General features: G+C 38.6%; 1 protein-coding gene across 2 annotated transcripts in view; it reads left to right on the forward strand.

The window, feature by feature from the left end:
• The window catches only part of ttc7a (tetratricopeptide repeat domain 7A), a 130,738-nt gene that overhangs the window by 87,254 nt on the left and 24,016 nt on the right, over positions 1 to 19,468 (forward strand). Inside the window, exons 19-20 of one of the 2 annotated variants that reach the window (XM_057847684.1) lie at positions 7,185 to 7,319; positions 16,721 to 16,923. In XM_057847684.1, the coding sequence (XP_057703667.1) occupies positions 7,185 to 7,319; positions 16,721 to 16,923 (338 nt within the window). Of the gene's footprint in view, positions 1 to 7,184; positions 7,320 to 15,529; positions 16,521 to 16,720; positions 16,924 to 19,468 lie in introns of those variants that run through there. The other variant, XM_057847686.1, reaches the window with a different exon arrangement.

Consider the following 19,468-nt stretch of genomic DNA (forward strand, 5'->3'; position numbering starts at 1 on the left):
CTTTAGGGATGTTCCCGATCCGATTACGTGATCGAAATTGGGGCCGATCAGGCCATTTTTTTAGAAGATTGTGTTTTTAATTTAAAAAAAAAAAAAAAAAAAAAAAAAAAACATATTGTGCTGGCTAGAGTTGCCAGTGTTAAGAGCAAGTTGACATTTTACAGTACGTTACTGCCACCTTGTGTTCATAATAATTCATTGCGTCCGTGATGTGATGCAGTTTGGAACGCAGGCGTGTTCACTTGCACAATACACAGCCTGTTGGTCGCATTGATGCTGTTAAGTGCTTTCTGTTACGTTTCTGCCTTGTAAACTACACTCACCGGCCACTTTATTAGGTACACCATGCTAGTAACGGGTTTGACCCCCTTTTGCCTTCAGAACTGCCTCAATTCTACGTGGCATAGATTCAACAAGGTGCTGGAAGCATTCCTCAGAAAGTTTGGTCCATGTTGACATGATGGCATCACACAGTTGGTGCAGATTTGTCGGCTGCACATCCATGATGCGAATCTCCCGTTCCACCACATCCCAAAGATGCTCTATTGGATTGAGATCTGTTGACTGTGGAGGCCATTTGAGTACCGTGAACTCATTGTCATGTTCAAGAAACCAGTCTGAGATGATTCCAGCTTTATGACATGGCGCATTATCCTGCTGAAAGTAGCCATCAGAAGTTGGGTACATTGTGGTCATAAAGGGATGGACATAGTCAGCAACAATACTCAGGTAGGCTGTGGCGTTCCAACGATGCTCAATTGGTACCAAGGGGCCCAAAGAGTGCCAAGAAAATATTCCCCACACCATTACACCAGCAGCCTGAACTGTTGATACAAGGCAGGACGGATCCATGCTTTCATTTTGTTGATGCCAAATTCTGACCCTACCATCCGAATGTCGCAGCAGAAATCGAGACTCATCAGACCAGGCAACGTTTTTCCAATCTTCTATTGACCAATTTCGATGAGCTTGTACAAATTGTAGCCTCGGTTTCCTGTTCTTAGCTGAAAGGAGTGGCACCCGGCGTGGTCTTCTGCTGCTGTAGCCCATCTGCCTCAAAGTTCAACGTACTGTGCGTTCAGAGATGCTCTTCTGCCAACCTTGGTTGTAATAGTGGTTATTTGAGTCACTATTGCCTTTCTATCAGCTCAAACCAGTCTGGCCATTCTCCTCTGACCTCTGGCATCAACCAGGCATTTCCGCCCACAGAACTGCCGCTCACTGGATATTTTTTCTTTTTCAGCCCATATTCTGTAAACCCTAGAGATGGTTGTGTGTGAAAATCCCAGTAGATCAGCAGTTTCTGAAATACTCAGACCAGCCCTTCTGGCACCAACAACCATGCCACGTTCAAAGTCACTCAAATCACCTTTCTTCCCCATACTGATGCTCGTTTTGAACTGCAGGAGATTGTCTTAAACCATGTCTACATGCCTAAATGCACTGAGTTCCCGCCATGTGATGGCTGATTAGAAAGTAAGTGTTAACGAGCAGTTGGACAGGTGTACCTAATAAAGTGGCCGGTGAGTGTATATGTCTGGAAGTATTTTACATCTATACCAACCTCTTAATATGCAGTATATGTGTGTTTATAGGGAAAAGCTATATGAATGAAATTTGTTAATAAGTGTTAATAGTGTCACTACTTCGCGCTTCAAACTTCGCGCCCTCAGTCCATCGCTAACTGTTTTTTAAATAAAAATAATAATAATAATACAGATGAGCTGTCCCGAGCAGATCGCATAGGCTCATTCTCCCTCCCTCTTCCTGCTCTTTGTTGTTCAGGCAGTGCACTGGAGTTTCTTATTAAAGTTAACGATGATGCCAGATGTTAAAGTTTGATCTTGCCAGGGACGCTTGGGAGCCGAAACTTCAAAGCGCTGCATTCGTCAATCATCGTTTTACTTGCTGAACAGTTGCTGTGGCAACTCATTGTGTGTAAAAGAGCAGCTTGAGCGGATTTCAGTAGACTTACTCAGTAAAGCATTTAATAAAGCCAAGCATTTTTCTACTACTTTATTCTTGTTTGAAAATAATTCGGTGGGACAGTAACATGTTTAAAACTTATCGTGATGATTACATTTGAAGTAAACATTTATTAAAATACTAGTATATGGCGGAAAACACTCAGGTGACTTGGAAGTTCCGCTCTGAGGCCCCCAGTTTGGCCAAATTTCAAAATTGTCCTATATGCATGTGTGATACATCATTGGAAAGCTTAAAATCTCTATATTCTGGGGGGATAAAATTTTTGAACAGGTAGGCATTAAAAAAAAAAAAAAAATTTAAACAGCAAAACCCTAACTGGAGGCAAGAACACGCAAGAGCAGAATTAAAGACGCCACGATTTTAACGAGATATTGTCGCGTACCTCTTTTACCTCTTTTCGATCCAAAAACTCCATGTAGCATGTATCACCGAGTGTCAAGAAACAACTGTGAATGGCCACACACGGATTTTGGGGGGATTTTATGGGTAAGCATGGTAATACAACAAGGGTCGCAATGCAGAAATAGCAGACATCAAGGAGTGGTCGAGATGTTCATTTTTATATACAGTGCCTTGCAAAAGTATTCGGCCCCCTTGAATCTTGCCACCTTTCGCCACATTTCAGGCTTCAAACATAAAGATATGAAATTTAATTTTTTTGTCAAGAATCAACAAGTGGGACACAATCGTGAAGTGGAACAACATTTATTGGATAATTTAAACTTTTTTAACAAATAAAAAACTGAAAAGTGGGGTGTGCCCCTTTACTTTCAGTGCAGCAAACTCACTCCAGAAGTTCAGTGAGGATCTCTGAATGATCCAATGTTGTCCTAAATGACCGATGAAGATAAATAGAATCCACCTGTGTGTAATCAAGTCTCCGTATAAATGCACCTGCTCTGTGATAGTCTCAGGGTTCTGTTTAAAGTGCAGAGAGCATTATGAAAACCAAGGAACACACCAGGCAGGTCCGAGATACTGTTGTGGAGAAGTTTAAAGCCGGATTTGGATACAAAAAGATTTCCCAAGCTTTAAACATCTCAAGGAGCACTGTGCAAGCCATCATATTGAAATGGAAGGAGCATCAGACCACTGCAAATCTACCAAGACCCGGCCGTCCTTCCAAACTTTCTTCTCAAACAAGGAGAAAACTGATCAGAGATGCAGCCAAGAGGCCCATGATCACTCTGGATGAACTGCAGAGATCTACAGCTGAGGTGGGAGAGTCTGTCCATAGGACAACAATCAGTCGTACACTGCACAAATGTGGCCTTTATGGAAGAGTGGCAAGAAGAAAGCCATTTCTCAAAGATATCCATAAAAAGTCTCGTTTAAAGTTTGCCACAAGCCACCTGGGAGACACACCAAACATGTGGAAGAAGGTGCTGTGGTCAGATGAAACCAAAATTGAACTTTTTGGCCACAATGCAAAACGATATGTTTGGCGTAAAAGCAACACAGCTCATCACCCTGAACACACCATCCCCACTGTCAAACATGGTGGTGGCAGCATCATGGTTTGGGCCTGATTTTCTTCAGCAGGGACAGGGAAGATGGTTAAAATTGACGGGAAGATGGATGCAGCCAAATACAGGAACATTCTGGAAGAAAACCTGTTGGTATCTGCACAAGACCTGAGACTGGGACGGAGATTTATCTTCCAACAGGACAATGATCCAAAACATAAAGCCAAATCTACAATGGAATGGTTCAAAAATAAACGTATCCAGGTGTTAGAATGGCCAAGTCAAAGTCCAGACCTGAATCCAATCGAGAATCTGTGGAAAGAGCTGAAGACTGCTGTTCACAAACACTCTCCATCCAACCTCACTGAGCTCGAGCTGTTTTGCAAGGAAGAATGGGCAAGAATGTCAGTCTCTCGATGTGCAAAACTGATAGAAACATACCCCAAGCGACTTGCAGCTGTAATTGGAGCAAAAGGTGGCGCTACAAAGTATTAACGCAAGGGGGCCGAATAATATTGCACGCCCCACTTTTTAGTTTTTTATTTGTTAAAAAAGTTTAAATTATCCAATAAATTTTGTTCCACTTCACGATTGTGTCCCACCTGTTGTTGATTCTTGACAAAAAATTAAAATTTTATATCTTTATGTTTTGATGCCTGAAATGTGGCGAAAGGTTGCAAGGTTCAAGGGGGCCGAATACTTTTGCAAGGCACTGTATTTACCCTTTTAAATGTTTTTTTTTTTTTTTCAATTTTTCTTTGTTGGGATTGATTATTTATCATCTAACATATTGGGGAAAATGCGACAGTAACAAAAAAATACAATTAATCGATAGTTATGAGGTAGATATCAGTTACTTTTTTACAGACGCCATTTTTTCATTGTGATGTAATTCGTTTAAAAGTTTAAAATATGCGAGTGAATAATTTTTGTGAATGATTCTAAGATAAAAAGGACAGACATTTTGATTAAGAAATATAATTACTTCTTTTTTATGGGTGGGTTGAAACAAAAGCGGTTGCGCGACTTCTGTAAACGGGGGTTTCCAGGGTAAAAGGGACAAATTAAAAATAGTTCGGGGGCTTAATGAGGCATGAATCTGCTATGGCAGCATATAGACACATTGTTCTATCAAACACAACAGTTTTGGCTTAAAATACAGCAGTTTATTTTAAAGAGGAGTACAAGAGCAGAAACTGCTTTTTCAGTCTTGTCTGTGTTTTCCGCCATATACTGTATATCTTTTTTTTTTTTTTTTTTTAATTATACTTTGAGGGGAAAAAGTAAAAAAAACATCTCTTACTGTATATGTATCTCTTTCCAATGCAAAATTTTAACAAATTCATTGAACACACCGCCCTGCGATTGGCTGGCAACCAATTCAGGGTGTCCACTGCCTACTGCCCGAAGTTAGCTGGGATAGGCTCCAGCACCTCCGCGACCCTCGTGAGGAATAAGCGGCATGGAAAATGGATGGATGGATTGAACACACCAAACAAATAAATAAATAAATTTTAAAAAAAAAAATTAATTTTATTTTGTGGGGGTGCGTTACTTTGCGGTTTTTCACTTATTGCGGTGGGTTCTGGTCCCCATTAACCGCGAAAAACGAGGCATCAATGTAGTTATAGCTTGTAGCTCAAGTGAACTGTGGTGTCTACATTGTATTTGTTTACTGGCGTGTATAGTGCAGGTGTGTTGAATGAATGCATGTTTCTTTCTTACAGTTTTACAAACTTAAAACAATACTTCATATAAAAACTCGAAAAAGATCAAGCCTTGTGTTTTATTGGAAGACATTCAATGTCAAGGGCTGTGGGGCAGTGCACAAGGGAACGCAATGTTTTGTGCTGTACACTTATATATTTTTTTAATCTTTTTAACGCTAAAATGTAACAAGATAATCCAGAAATACAATGGCCTTGCCAAAAGAAACAAAAATGTATACATTTTATAATCCGAAGTAATCCGAAGTACTCTAAGCAGTACACTACTATAACATGAAAAAAACCTTTTTCGGTATTGGATCGGAACTCAGGTGCGAAAGTATGCGATCGAGACATCCCCTGTACACACAGCCACGGACAACTCATGGCCTACGGGCCACGTGTGGCTTCCACCCCCACTCAGTTCGGCCCTCGAGAATGTTGATGCCAAGTGAATCTGGTTCAGATTGTTATGATTTAAATCACCCACAGCAGGAGATCTAAAAACCAAGGAAACCTGGCATGTGCTACAATACTATAAATATGTCAATGTTCCTATAGAGCCTACCCACGTACCACGTGCTCGCTGTATGGTTCCGCCCACTTGTCCGTCATTTTGACTCTGTATTAGCATTGTTTTCAATTGATGGCGGAATTTAAAATGCATTTCATGGAAGACCCGGTGCTTTCTGATGCCGCAAACTCACTGGATCTGTTGCATAAAAGGCGTTATGAGGAAAAGCTTCGTTCTATACAGTCGCCAGATCCATATTTGATGCCCAAATCGATGTTTTTCGACCCACTGTCTTCGCCCTGTCTGCCTGACATCTGCTACGCAGATATTTACAATTATCTTGTCCACACTAAATCAGCCTATTCTCACGAAAATATGAAAAACTTCAAGAGCTTGGAGGCTTATAAATACTTTGTTGCTGGTTGGGTGAAACAGGTCCTCGTCCACAAAAATTCGGCAGGAATCTATCTTGTGCTTGGAAAGGTGATTTACGAAATTTTCAATTCAAAATCTTTTGTTATTGCTAACATCCACTGTCAAGTCTAATGTATTTCATGTCGTTTGTCAATGGAGTTAAGGCTTTTAATGTTTATATGGTTTAGCGATAGCACTCTCACTACATACATACGTGTATGTTGTCGGCGATTAGCCTAGCAATGATCTTAATTGTGGTTATTTGTCAGCCCCGTAGACGAGGCCAGTTTCTTTCACTTGGTACCAGCTAAATATTATTCAAAAAATAACGATGGTGGAAGAAAGGGAAGTCACAAACATCTTGAATTTGAAACTATGTCGTACTACGTCGTATGTTGTCGGCGATTAGCCTCGCAATGATCTTAAGTGTGGTTATTTGTCAGCCCCGTAGACGAGGCCAGTTTCTTTCACTTGGTACGAGCTAAATATTATTCAAAAAATAACGATGGTGGAAGAAAGGGAAGTCACAAACATCTTGAATTTGAAACTATGTCGTACTACGTCGTATGTTGTCGGAGATTAGCCTAGCAATGATCTTAATTGTGGTTGTCAGGCCAAAACCATCTAAATATATATTAAATGCATCTTACCGGATATAAAATGACTACTACATAGTCTGTGGTGATTTTTTGGTGTCCAGTTTTCACGTCGAATTGCAGCCGTCCATTTCGCTCTCCTCTTTGGATCCCTCGGAATACGGTAAAACTTCAAGTCTCTCCTTCCATCTTCTCTGTTAGTGCAACCAACAGCCACACACGCCTTCACCATTTTGATTATTAATGTTAAGGAGCAGAAAAACACACCGTAAATAGGAGAAATGTACGTAGCCGTAACAGGTTAACACTATGTTTTGACGGACAAGTGGGCGGAACCATACAGCGAGCACGTGGTACGTGGGTAGGCTCTATAGCTGGAAAATTGTCTGTTGTTGGTTATTTCAAAACAGCATATTGTACCCTTTGTGTCAAGTTATTATATAAAATTCAACCAATCTATTTTATTCATGCTCACTCACACCTCACTTTTCACTTTCAGGCTCAAAGAGTCCCTCATCGCTTGCAGCTTCTCGTCTCGAGGCGGCACTTTCAGAAGTGTCTGAAATAAGCTCCACGCATCGTCAAGGACCCACGTACATCTGGACTACCTTAGAACGTATTTGGCTGCAAGCAGGTATGACAACTTTAACAAATGGACTGTTTTGATCGAAGGTTTATTGGGACTGAAGAGAGACATTGAAACTAGTGATGCACCGACCCCATTTTTTGGCTCCCAAAACCAATTTCGACAAACGGCCCTGTGGTATCATAATACTGTACCGAGACCACTTTTTTTTTTTTTGTTGTTTTTTTTAAAATATACAGTATACCGTTCCAGCTCTCCCGTGAGGGTAAGCGGCTTGGACAATGAATGAGTGAATGAATATATACCTTTTTTTTTTTTTTTTTCTTCTTTTAACACAAAATTACTCCATATTCATTGAATGTAAAGTCGTACCTCGACATACGATCTCATCGACATCCGATGTAAAATTTGACTCGCCATTTGTCTCTACATCCGACGACATGCTCAAAATACGTCGATTTGTGACAGTGACAGTTTTCTTGTGAGAGAAATCAACACAGGTTCCAAGAACATTAGTGCGGATGGTGCAAAAGGAAAAAGGTGACGCTTACCATTGAAATGAAGATGGAAATGGTAGAAAAATATGAGCGTGGTGTAGAGCAGGGCGGTAAACCGAAAATTTACCGTTACCGAAATTCTTCACGATGACCGACGTAATTTTGACCATGTCGGTAAATTCGGTAATTTAATAAAAGAAGAAAATATAGTCTTTTCATCCCGCTTTGACTCTGTGTTGTTCGGCTATGTTCATTCCCCTTTAAGAAAGCAGACAGTGTGCTTACGTTTGGAGTCACATGGTTTTCAGGAAGCCAATCAAACAGAAGCCCGGTAGGCTAACGCTAGCCACTAACGCTAGCGGCTAACGCTACAAGTAAACGGGATGAAGTCGGGCTTAAGTTAGCTTCGCCTAACTTTCACCCGACATTAAGTAAACTCTTGACGGGTTCCAGATAGGGATGGAAAAACCGAGGCTTTCTGAAACAATGAACCACTTTTAAGACAATTGCCCTAAATTGAATCACTGTTTGACACACTACAAGAGCCCCATCTACTGGATAAACAGTGCACGTTTCTTTTTAAAAGTAAAGTTGACAAATTGCCTCAGCATTACATATCTTCAATAGAATTAAGTGGATGTCGCCTATTTCAACCAGGAGATCGTGTCATCATTAAGTGTGATTTACACAATTAAAGTTGACCTCTTTAAGCCTGTGTCATTGCTTTTGTCTGTGAAGATGTGTTCAAAGCAGTATTTGTAATACACGACAGTGCTAGTCTTGTAAGTGGCTCGTCCTAGCTGATGGGGAGTAACTGTATTGTTTATTTTTTGTAAAAATTACAGTACAGTAAGCACAGTGCTTGGGAACAGGAATATTATTTATTGCATACTGTAAGGATTTCCAAAATCATAAGATGTAAATAATTGAGCCGAATAAAAGAAAGGTTTGTGAAACATTTTATTTTTTAATTAAGTATAATTTCTGGGGGGCGGGTGGATGTGTCGTATTTGTATTTATTCTGAATATCTAAACGTATGCCACTATCTAGTGTATAACAATGCGGAATGAATTTAATGAAATTCAAGTGATGATATTTTTCAAGTCATACAAGCGGTTATAAATGTTCACACAAGAATTCTTATTGTTTACAAGATTTTTTTTAATACTTAATGTTTAGACTGCATGTGCAATTGTTAAATTGAAAGCTAGTAAATAAATTTAACGAGAAACTGTTCATTTGTATTCCATGCATTGATTCAAATTTTCAAATTATATAACAGTTTGCTTGGGCGAATTTATCGTCATTTATCGTTATCGAGGTAAATCTGCTCAATTTATTGTGATACGTACTTAAGGCCATATCGCCCAGCCCTAGCGTGGTGTGCATATCCATGATCTGGCTTGATAATACGGTCGTAGAATGTCTATGATCTCGAGTGTCCTCCTCAAACGTCCTTTCACCGGTCTTTATAAGTTAAGGTGACAAATATTATTGTAGTAACATCGCCAAAGAAATCGACAGCTTCGCCACGCGGTGCATTCAGGTACAGCATGCAAAACACATTCGCCAAATTAGAACCCAATTCGTTACATTATTACAGGAATTTATTTTATTTATTATTATTTATTTTATTTATTATTTTATTCTTCCGGTTTTAATTTATAATGCGTTTGTTTTGCTATGTGTACCGTATTTTTCGTACTATAAGTCGCAGTTTTTTTTCATAGTTTGGCTGGGGGTGGGACTTATACTCTGGAGCGACTTATGTGTGAAATTATTAACACATTATTATATGATTTCACATGTTATTTTGGTGTTTTGGAGTGAAACTGATGGTTTGGTAAACTTGTTAGCATATTCTTTATGCTATAGTTATCTGAATAACTCTTAATAGCTATGTTACGTTACCATACCGGCCACGTTTGCATTTCGTTGTTCATGCATCATGTAACATTATAATGCTGTAAACTTATTCAGCATGTTGTTCTCTGTTGTATTTTTTATTTTAAATTGCCGTTCAAGATGACATGTCTGTTCTATGTGTTGGATTTTATCTAGTAAATTTCCCCCAAAAATGCGACTTATACTCCGGTGCAACATATATGTTTTTTCCTCTTCGTTGGGCATTTTATGACTGGGGCGACTTCTACACAGGTGCGACTTATCGTCCGAAAAATACGGTAATTGCCATTTGTAATAGTACCAGCAGTGTTTATTAAGGATTTAGTGTAGGTTTTTTTGGCTGTGGAACGAATAAATGGAGTTAAAATGTATTCTTATCAGAAAATCCTGCTCGGCGTACGACCATTTCTACTCGCAAACAAGGTCCTGGAACGAATTAACTTCGTATGTAGAAGTACCACCGTAATTGTTATCGTGGCTTAGTATGCCATTGACGGCGTTAGACGTCCAATCCATTTGTAGTGGGAGGGTGGCAGCGAATGACCAATCTTTTCTTCGCTGCCACCCTCCCACTTCAAATGGATTGGATGTCTACTAGTGATCAACTCATTTAAATTCACAACCGAAAGAGGATTGGATGCCATACTCTTGGGCATCTCTCATGGTCTTGGGAAGGGCTTTTTTTTTTTATAGCGGCGTGCGTAGCTGGCTGCCATCTTGAGTAGGGCAACCAGCGGTTGGAACTTAGATGTGGAAAAGTACTGTATATACAGTCCGGCATCAGCATGTTATTTCTTCTTCTTTTAGTGCCGTATCGGTATTTTCTGGCCTAATGGGGGAACATTTTATTGGCGCTGCATGTTCCTTGTTCCTACGAGCCAAAATACAATACCTTATTGGCCCGAATATAAGACGGTGTTTTTTGCATTGAATTAACACTGAAAAAGAGGGGGTTGTCTTATATTCGCGGTCTAGACATTATACCCATTCACAACGCTAGATGGCGCCAGATATCATTGAAGCGATGTTCTGTCATGACAGATCTCAGCTACTCTCCCCATTCACGACGCTAGATGGCGCCATATATCATTGAAGCGATGTTCTGTCATGACAGATCTCAGCTACTATCAAGTTTAACCAGTTTACATTATTTTATTGCAATGTTTTTCCTTATTCAGATTTGTTTCAAGACTACAGTTATAGTAAGACTTCACTTTGATGGTTAATGCAGTTATTGCAATTTTGTTGTTTTATCACACTAGATTGGTTTACTTACATTTCAAAAACCAGAAGCCATTCATTTACGAATGTGATTGCATTTGAGTTTACATATTTAAATGTTCAGACATTAAGATTTGAATGAGGCAAAAGAACATGCTTTTTCTCTCAAATATATTGTTATAATCATTTGTTTCGAATGTACTGTAATTATTTTCTTTATAAAAATTAATTTGGTGTTCAAAAAGTCTTTTTTCAAACTTGAGTCTTGAAAAAGAGTGGGTCGTCTTATAATCAGGGCTGTCTTATATTCGGGCCAATACGGTATAGACATGAGAATGTGAGTGTAAATGGTTGTTCGCTTAAAATAAACTGTTTTGGGGGGTGTTGACATCATTATTAGTGTAGGGAGTAGAGCAGTTAAAAACAAATCCTAGGGATGAAAAAAATCTGACTAATTAACAAAAAGCTGGTCAACTTTCGACATTGTTTCAATTTGTTGTGGATTAATGCAAGTGGTTTACAATAATGACAAAGTTCAAGTGAGGCAGAAAAACAGGCAAAACAGGTAAAGGCAAACAGAAGGCTTACTGTACGTGGATGCAAAACAAAGCATAGTAACAAAATACACCCTATAAGTATTCGTCATGAACTCAGCAAGGGTCACATTTCATTTGACCTAACCGATTTAGGTCATAATTCCTAAACTCTGTTTGTGAAAAACAGTGTTTTTTTGGCAGCCCTTTTAATTTTCGTCTTCGTCTTATGGACGATAATACTTATTAGTCTTAGTCTTATTTACTCATTTCAAAATGTGTTTGTCCATGTCTAGTTTTTGTTGAAGAAAACTAATTTCAGACTAATTTAATGTAGTTTTAGTAGACTTTTACTCAATATTTTCGTCTGTAAAATTCGAAAGTTTCACTACAAAAATTAATTAATAAAAATTTTCGAATGAACGTTGACGGACGAGCGCATATTGCGGCATCTACATACATCTATAAATCTATCATGTGATAATACACCCACAGCAGGAAAACACTACATTATTTTCAATTATAACTACCCGAACGACACGAACTGTATGTAAAAACAAAAAAAAAAGGTTTTAGAGGACGCGCGCCGTTAATAGTCTAATGCTAGCGCGAACGTGAATGTTATGCTAACGCTACAAGTTACATTTAGTGTGTGATGATCACTCAGCACAGACCTTTAAGGCTAAAGCAACATTACATATTCTCTCTTGCCAAGATAAGACAAATCTTTCCATGTGTGTCTCAAAACAACATAGGGGAGACTGGAGAGGACACTAGAGGGTGAGTTGAGGGGGCGCAGCACGTCATATGACTGACACCACCAGATACTGCTACGATGCAGGCTAACTACACATAAAATGTCCCACATTGTAAACGTGACGGAAACTATGGCACATTTTTGTCTCGTTCTCATCTCTTTAGACAAAAACTGGCATTCGTCTTATGTTTTAGTGTCCCAAGACACATTTTTAGCTCATTATCGTCTCGTCATCGTCATGGAAAAACTATTCGTCGCCGAAATATTTTCATTTTAGTCATCGTTAACGAAAACAACACTGGTGAAAAACACAACATTGACTATATAGTAGGGCTGCAGCTATAGATTATTTAGGTAATCGATTAATCTATCGATCAGTTAGTTTGAATCGTCGAGTAATCAGATTACGAACATTGTGTTGCGGAATACATTTTAGTATATGTAAAACAAATTATCAAGTGTTTCTGGAATAAATTTTTATTTAAGCTTGCTAAAATTAAAATTACTACTTTCGAAATAGCATTAAATGCAAATACAAAAATAAAATTTGTATTTTTTCAAAGTATGCAGAATTGTACTTTCATTCAAAAATAAATTAAAATACCTGCACTTAGCCTCAAATGGTACAAAATAAATAAATAAATTAGGATCTGAGTACAACAAAAGAAAAATTAGCAACTTGCATAGCAAATGTTCGCTAGCTTAAATGCTATAAAATGCTAAATGTTTTTTCCAATGTTTTTAGCTAAATGTTCAAACACATAATCCTACAAAAAAATTGTTAACTCATTCACTCCCAGCCATTTTCACTGGTGCAACCCCCTTCGCTCCCGGCCCTTTTACTGGATTTTGACTGATTTTGCAAGGCCCACAGAAAATTCTGTTCTATTGCTATATAAACATGGAACACACAAAAGATTAGACTCTCTTCTTTCAGCAGGAAAAAAGTAAGTATCTTTTTCCATTCTGTAGAAATCAGCATTAGACAATAGCTTAGTTTGAGCAATATTCCAATTTCTGATGAAAAAACGGAGAAATTGAGCTCTTTGTGAAAGCATTCATTTCAAACATAACTTTGGCTTTAACACAGCTATTTGTTGCTTTAGTTACTTCCCAAACATCTGAATAATGTTTTCCTTTTACAAAATAACATAAACAACAAGACAAATATAGCTTTTGATAGCAAAGTAAAAATTAATTTACACGTAACTAACTGAGAGATGACGCTGTTGTGGCTGGGTAAACTTTTCCCTCATCGCCGCCTGTCTCATAAAGATGGATTTTTTTCTTGTTTCTGCGGGGTCTGCTCGGTGAGCAGCACGGACTCAACAGCATCGTCGGCTGCACTGGTGGCCCTTGTCGTTCTGCTTGGTCGTCCAGTACCTGGCATCCCGGGCGTCCTCTAGGTTGTAATCTATTCGGTTGTCTTCCGCCGGCGCCCTGGCCATGCGGCCAGGCCGTTTGTTGCCGTTGAATAGGGTTGCGGGTCTTATCAAATGCGCTACTGCCCACCACAGTGGCCAGTTTTATTGCTTTAAAATGGATTTTCAGCTTTGTGCTTTGGAGCTAAATTGAATCAGAACCCAGAGATGTCTCTTGTAAAAAAAATAAATAAATAAATAAACTTAAAAGGACACTGAAACAATTAAAAATACAACGTACTTATACATTTTTGGGAGAAAATGAGTTAAATATCCCTTTAATCTAAATTAAGAATGCATAAACAAACCTATTACCTAAAACAAAAACTTACCTTATGTTGGTCTTAACAGGGAGCAGCTGGATTCAGCATGTTAGATGTGTTATGTCATATTGACTGTTACACTGAAGGCAGTGTATCCACCCAAATCAATAAAACTAAATGCAAGCACTTTCAACACAAACCATTGCAACGCCACTGTAATTAAATGAATCCTCGAAGCAGTAAAATTTGATTTGAAGCTTTTTTTGTAAACGAATTACTCGAGTTGATCGATTCCGCACTACTATATAGACATGCAGACAATATTTGCATTCAAGCCAATATTCATGACTTGAATCATTTGGATTATCCTGTTGACCTGCATGAGTGTACAGGGCTCATCGTGGTTTAAATGCACAGAAGTAATTTTAGTCTACTGTACTTTTTGTACATGTGACACAAAATAGTTACAGCAGTGGAGGAGATCCAAACGCACGATTTAGAAACCAGCCCTCGAGTGTGTATACTATACCCTGGGGGGTTCGAATGGGTGAGGCAGATGGAAATATGTCGGGGTCACGTCCCCTGTGGTTTACAGTAATTCAAAAGTTATTTTCTGTAACCAACTCTACATGTGCTGAGAAAAAAAGCATACTGTACTTGCACTTAAGTCTTACAATGCGTGTTCTTTCATGTAATGGGATGAAGCGGAAGACACTTCATGTCGCTACCCTTCACAACATTCTTGCTCACATCGGTCATTTCCGGTCTTAATTTCACTTCCTGATTGGCCACTTAGGAAAAAACAACACACAGAGATACATAATCCATGCAACCGCATTTGAGTACAAATAAACATGTTACTTTATACAGGACTAAATCTATTTTTCATTTTGTAATGGTAAAAATAATAATCACTTTTTTTAATCAGTACATCTGCACCAAGGCTTGGGAGAACAGCAGAACTCCTCCTGCCAACTGCACGAATTTACACAGCATTCAGTAGCAAAAAGCATGCATGATATTTACACATGACAGTTCACCTCAGTTCTCCCAGAACCGTATGTTATAGTGGTGAGATTTAAGAGTTGAAAAGTTAATTCGTCAAGGCTTCTTTGACTGTTCGTGTGCAGATATGCACTGTCATGGAAGGACCCATTTGACGGTATAGAATTTGTGTACATGACCTACTTCATTTTCTCTTCTAGTTGTGCAATCTTAGTGTCAGGGGGTTACCCTCATGGTCTCAGACAAAGGCAGCTTCAGTATGCCTTATATAGGCAACAGTTCCATAAGTTCCCAGGCACTCTGTTGCTCCTTAAGTGTGTGGGTGTATGAGTGAGTTATGTCATTCATAGGGAAGGAAATCAAAGATCAGAATTGACTAAGAAACATCATGTTTTTAAAATGTATGTATTTATTTTTAAATATTGGCTGCCGTTGACGGTGTTAAATGTCCAATCCATATTGACTAGTTTGGCTGGCAGCAATGGTTCAATCGTGATCACTAAACGCCAGCCTTCCCAGCTCAAATGGATGCCTGATTTAATGTCTAGAACTGTCAATAGCAGTGTATTAGTTAAGTGCTACAACATTACAACTACATTAAGCCCCTGAACTATTTTTAATTTGTCCGTTTTACCCTGAAAACCCCCGTTTACAGATGTTGCGCAACTGCTTTTGTTTCAACCCAGCCATAAAACAAAGGTAATTAATTATATTTGTTATTCAAAATGTCCGTCATTTTTAGCTTAGAATCATTAATTGATGTCTAATATTTCGTTGTTGTTGTTGTTGTTTTTTTTTTAAACGACTTTAAAAAATTATAATATATATATATATATGTATATTACACAATATATGCTGTTTGTTGTACACAGTGTTGCCGACTTGGCGACTTTCTCGCTAAATCTAGTGACTTTCCAAAGTATCTTTTTTATTTTTGTCAAAAGCGACATGTGACAAATCTAGTGTTTACCATCATTTTTCTTCTATTGGACTTAATTGTGCTTCTGATTCAGTTATTTTGGCAATGTTAAAAAAGTTAGGGTGAGGGTTAGTGTTCGTTTGTAATTCTAAACATTTTTACGGTGTTTTTTTAACTCACTTTTTGATTCTCCCATGACTTTATTCCTCTCTCTACTACAGCTTCCATTACAATTACTTGCAAACTATGTAAATTAGGCAATGACGTCATCTAGCGACTTCTAGCGACTTTTAGGACAGCCTGTCAGTGACGTGGGGGCAAGGTGGATCCAAATGCAGGGAAAACAAAAGGCAAGGAAGGGTGTCAGGGAACTTAAAAATGCTTTAATAATAGTTACAAAGTTAAAAAAAAAAAAGACGGCGATCAAACAAAAGATATCAAAACTTACTTTGGAATAGGGGCACATGAAGGCTTGGATGTAGTAACAGACAAGGAATCGACAATGACGCAACAAGAACAAATAGCACATGGGGAACTTAAAAACAGACATAACAAGACAAATGAGGCACAGGTGAGTGACACAAGAGGCAGCGGATTGGTCAGCACACAAGGAGCAGGCCACAACAATCAATCAATCAATCAATCAATCAAATTTATTTCTATAGCCCTTTACAAAAAACACATAAACCCCTTCCTGTTCGCCGCTTTCTCCTAATAAATAATACAAAATGAACAACCACAATGGGAGTTTATAAAACTCCAAGTTGATACATTAAAACTATACAAACCATAAAGACACTCAAGATTCTTCATGTTCTGTAATCGAGACATCCCTATGAATTTCTGAGTATTTTTACATCACCCCATTTAAAGATTTAAACATGCTCGGATGCTATAACATGAATTTTAACGTGACTGTCTCTGCAGGAGAACTGTTCATGGAAGATGGACGACTAAAAGAAGCTCAGTTTTGCTTGGCCGAAGCCAGCTCACTCTTCCCCAACTCCCACTCGGTGTTGCTGCAGAGGGGCCGTCTAGCTGAGCTCCGGGGTCAAATGGAGGAGGCTAAAAGTCTCTATGATGAAGCCTTGGCCATCCACCCGACTGGGGAGAACGTATTGGTGCAGATGGTAAGCAAATGAGAAAGCAATGCATTTCGAAAAGTCCATTGAGTTCAGGGAACTAAATTTCATACTAACAGTTGTACTAAGGGGTTTAAGTGGGCCGGAACGGTCCAGTATCCCATTCCGTTAAAAGATTTGGGGCTGGAACAGGCCTGAACGATGCTTTGATCCCAGAAAAACATGACGGCAACTGTCGAAGCATGGTATTAAAAAAAAAAAAAAAAAAAAACTGCCAATGCCACGCACGCATCACCAAGAAGAAAACAATCTACTAATGTCTTATTTATATACACAAGTGTTAACAACAAGCCTAATGAAGTGCTTGTATTGCGTAATTTGTTTTATTTTATTTTATTTTATTTGCCCTCATGGGGAGTTTATAAATGTCTTCTCTGTTAAAGTGCACATTTGGACTTATTTTTGTTCATTAATGTTAGGCTACTTATTTGTTTCCTTACACAGGTAGTCCCCGGGTTAAGAACGAGTTCCGTTCCAACAAAGGCAACCTAACCCGAATTTCCACTCAAGTTTGAATTAACCCTTTAAGTACCCCTAAATATGCGCCAATCCCAAAATAACTATCCAAAAACATGTATTATACGTCATTGTACCGTCCTCGCCAAGACGCTGGAGCTTAGTCCTAGCTAGACAGCGAGCTAAGCTCTGAAATGACAATGGCAGACATCAGTATGGTTTGCGGACTTTATTCAGCTGCCAAGACATCAATGCTATTAGGCATGCGCCGGTATGATATTTTGACGGTATGATAACCTTAAGCAAAAATACCGCAGTTTCACGGTATCACGGTTTTGCAATTATAGCTTCAAAATGTGTTTTTTGAGATGTATGGGTTAAAAATAACCCAAAAAAAACTTGTTTTCCATTGAACAGGATTGATTTTGTTATTTTTCACAGCATATTTGCAAATTGACAGATGTTTACAATGGTGGAAGACTTTACAAAAGTAGGCTAATGGTAGAGAGGAAACTAGTTACGTAGCTGTCTTGGTGGTAACTAGCCACGTTATCTGCCTCGTTAACAAGCTTACGTTATAGTATTTGTTTTACCATCGCTAGAAACACTAAACCAGCTTGAGTGAACTCTAGTAGCTGTTAAGAAACATTCATGACAGCGTTTAGTTAAATTACTACCTTATTACTTACTAAATTACTTACCTTAAATTTTGTGTAAAGTGTCGGTTGATGATCACGTGAATGTGAAATCATGTTGGAGGTGTTGCCTGCACGTCAGCTGTCCTTCCTCCTCTAAGCCGCAGCCGTCCGTTTCTTTTCGGTAGCTGAAGTACTCCCATACTAGCGACTTTGTCTATTTTGAAGCGGGGAAAAAGCTCAGGTGTAGTGTACTGGCAGACACAGGACAGTGCAACAACTGGAAGAAATGGGTGAGCACTGCCATTCCAAGCCAAGGATTTCTCGCTACATTTTTGGGTTCTCAAAAAAGCTAATACCGTAACTACGGTATGACGGAAAATTTTAGTGGTTTTGAAACTGTCACGTTTTCATACCTCAGTATACCTTGAAACCGGTAACCGGCACATGCCTAAATACTATCAGAATGAAACTAAAATAAAAATTAAATTACCGTATTGGCCCGAATATAAGACGGCCCTGATTATAGGACGACCCCCTCTTTTTCAAGACTCAAGTTTGAAAAAAATACTTTTTGAACACCAAATTAATTTTTATATAGAAAATAATTACAGTACATCTGAAACAAATGATTATAACAATATATTTGAGAGAAAAAGCGCGTTATTTTGCCTCATTCAAATCTTGATATCTGAACATTTAAATATGTAAACTAAAGTGCAATCTCATTCATAAAGGAATGGCTTCTGGTTTTTGAAATGTAAATAAATCAATCTGTTGTGATAAAACAACAAAATTGCAATAACTGCATTAACCATCAAAGGGAAGTGTAACTGTAACTGTAGTCTTGAAACAAATCTGAATAAGGAAAAACATTGCAATAAAATAATGCAAACTGGTTCAACTTGAGAGTAGCTGAGATCTATCATGACAGAACATAGCTTCAATAATATCTGGCGCCATCTAGCGTCGTGAATGGGAATGTCTAGACCGCGAATATAAGACGACCCCCACTTTTTCAGTCTTATTTCATTGCAAAAAAACAGTCTTATATTCGGGCCAATACGGTAAATCTGTTTCATCTTTAATAACAGCTATTCAAATTTGCGTTCATAACTAGCCACTGTTACAGCAATAACAAACCACACAAACGATTAGCATGTATCAGCTAACGTCCGCACATCATCAAAAATAATCACATACTCGCCCCAAGTATTCGACCACAATTGAAAACGCACAATATACAGTACAAAAGTGTTACACGTGTTGCCTCCATGGATGCTTCACAAGCAACAATTGTGCGCGCAGGCTTGCAGGCTTTCCCCTCTCTTACTAATCTGTGCGGTGACCAAATGTGCTCTTCCTCGTGTGTGCGCTCTTCTTCATGTGCGCAAATACATTCTTCTTCATCTGTACATACGCTCTTACTCACGTGCCATTAG

Source organism: Corythoichthys intestinalis, chromosome 10 (assembly GCF_030265065.1).
Source record: "Corythoichthys intestinalis isolate RoL2023-P3 chromosome 10, ASM3026506v1, whole genome shotgun sequence".
Lineage (NCBI taxonomy): Eukaryota > Metazoa > Chordata > Actinopteri > Syngnathiformes > Syngnathidae > Corythoichthys > Corythoichthys intestinalis.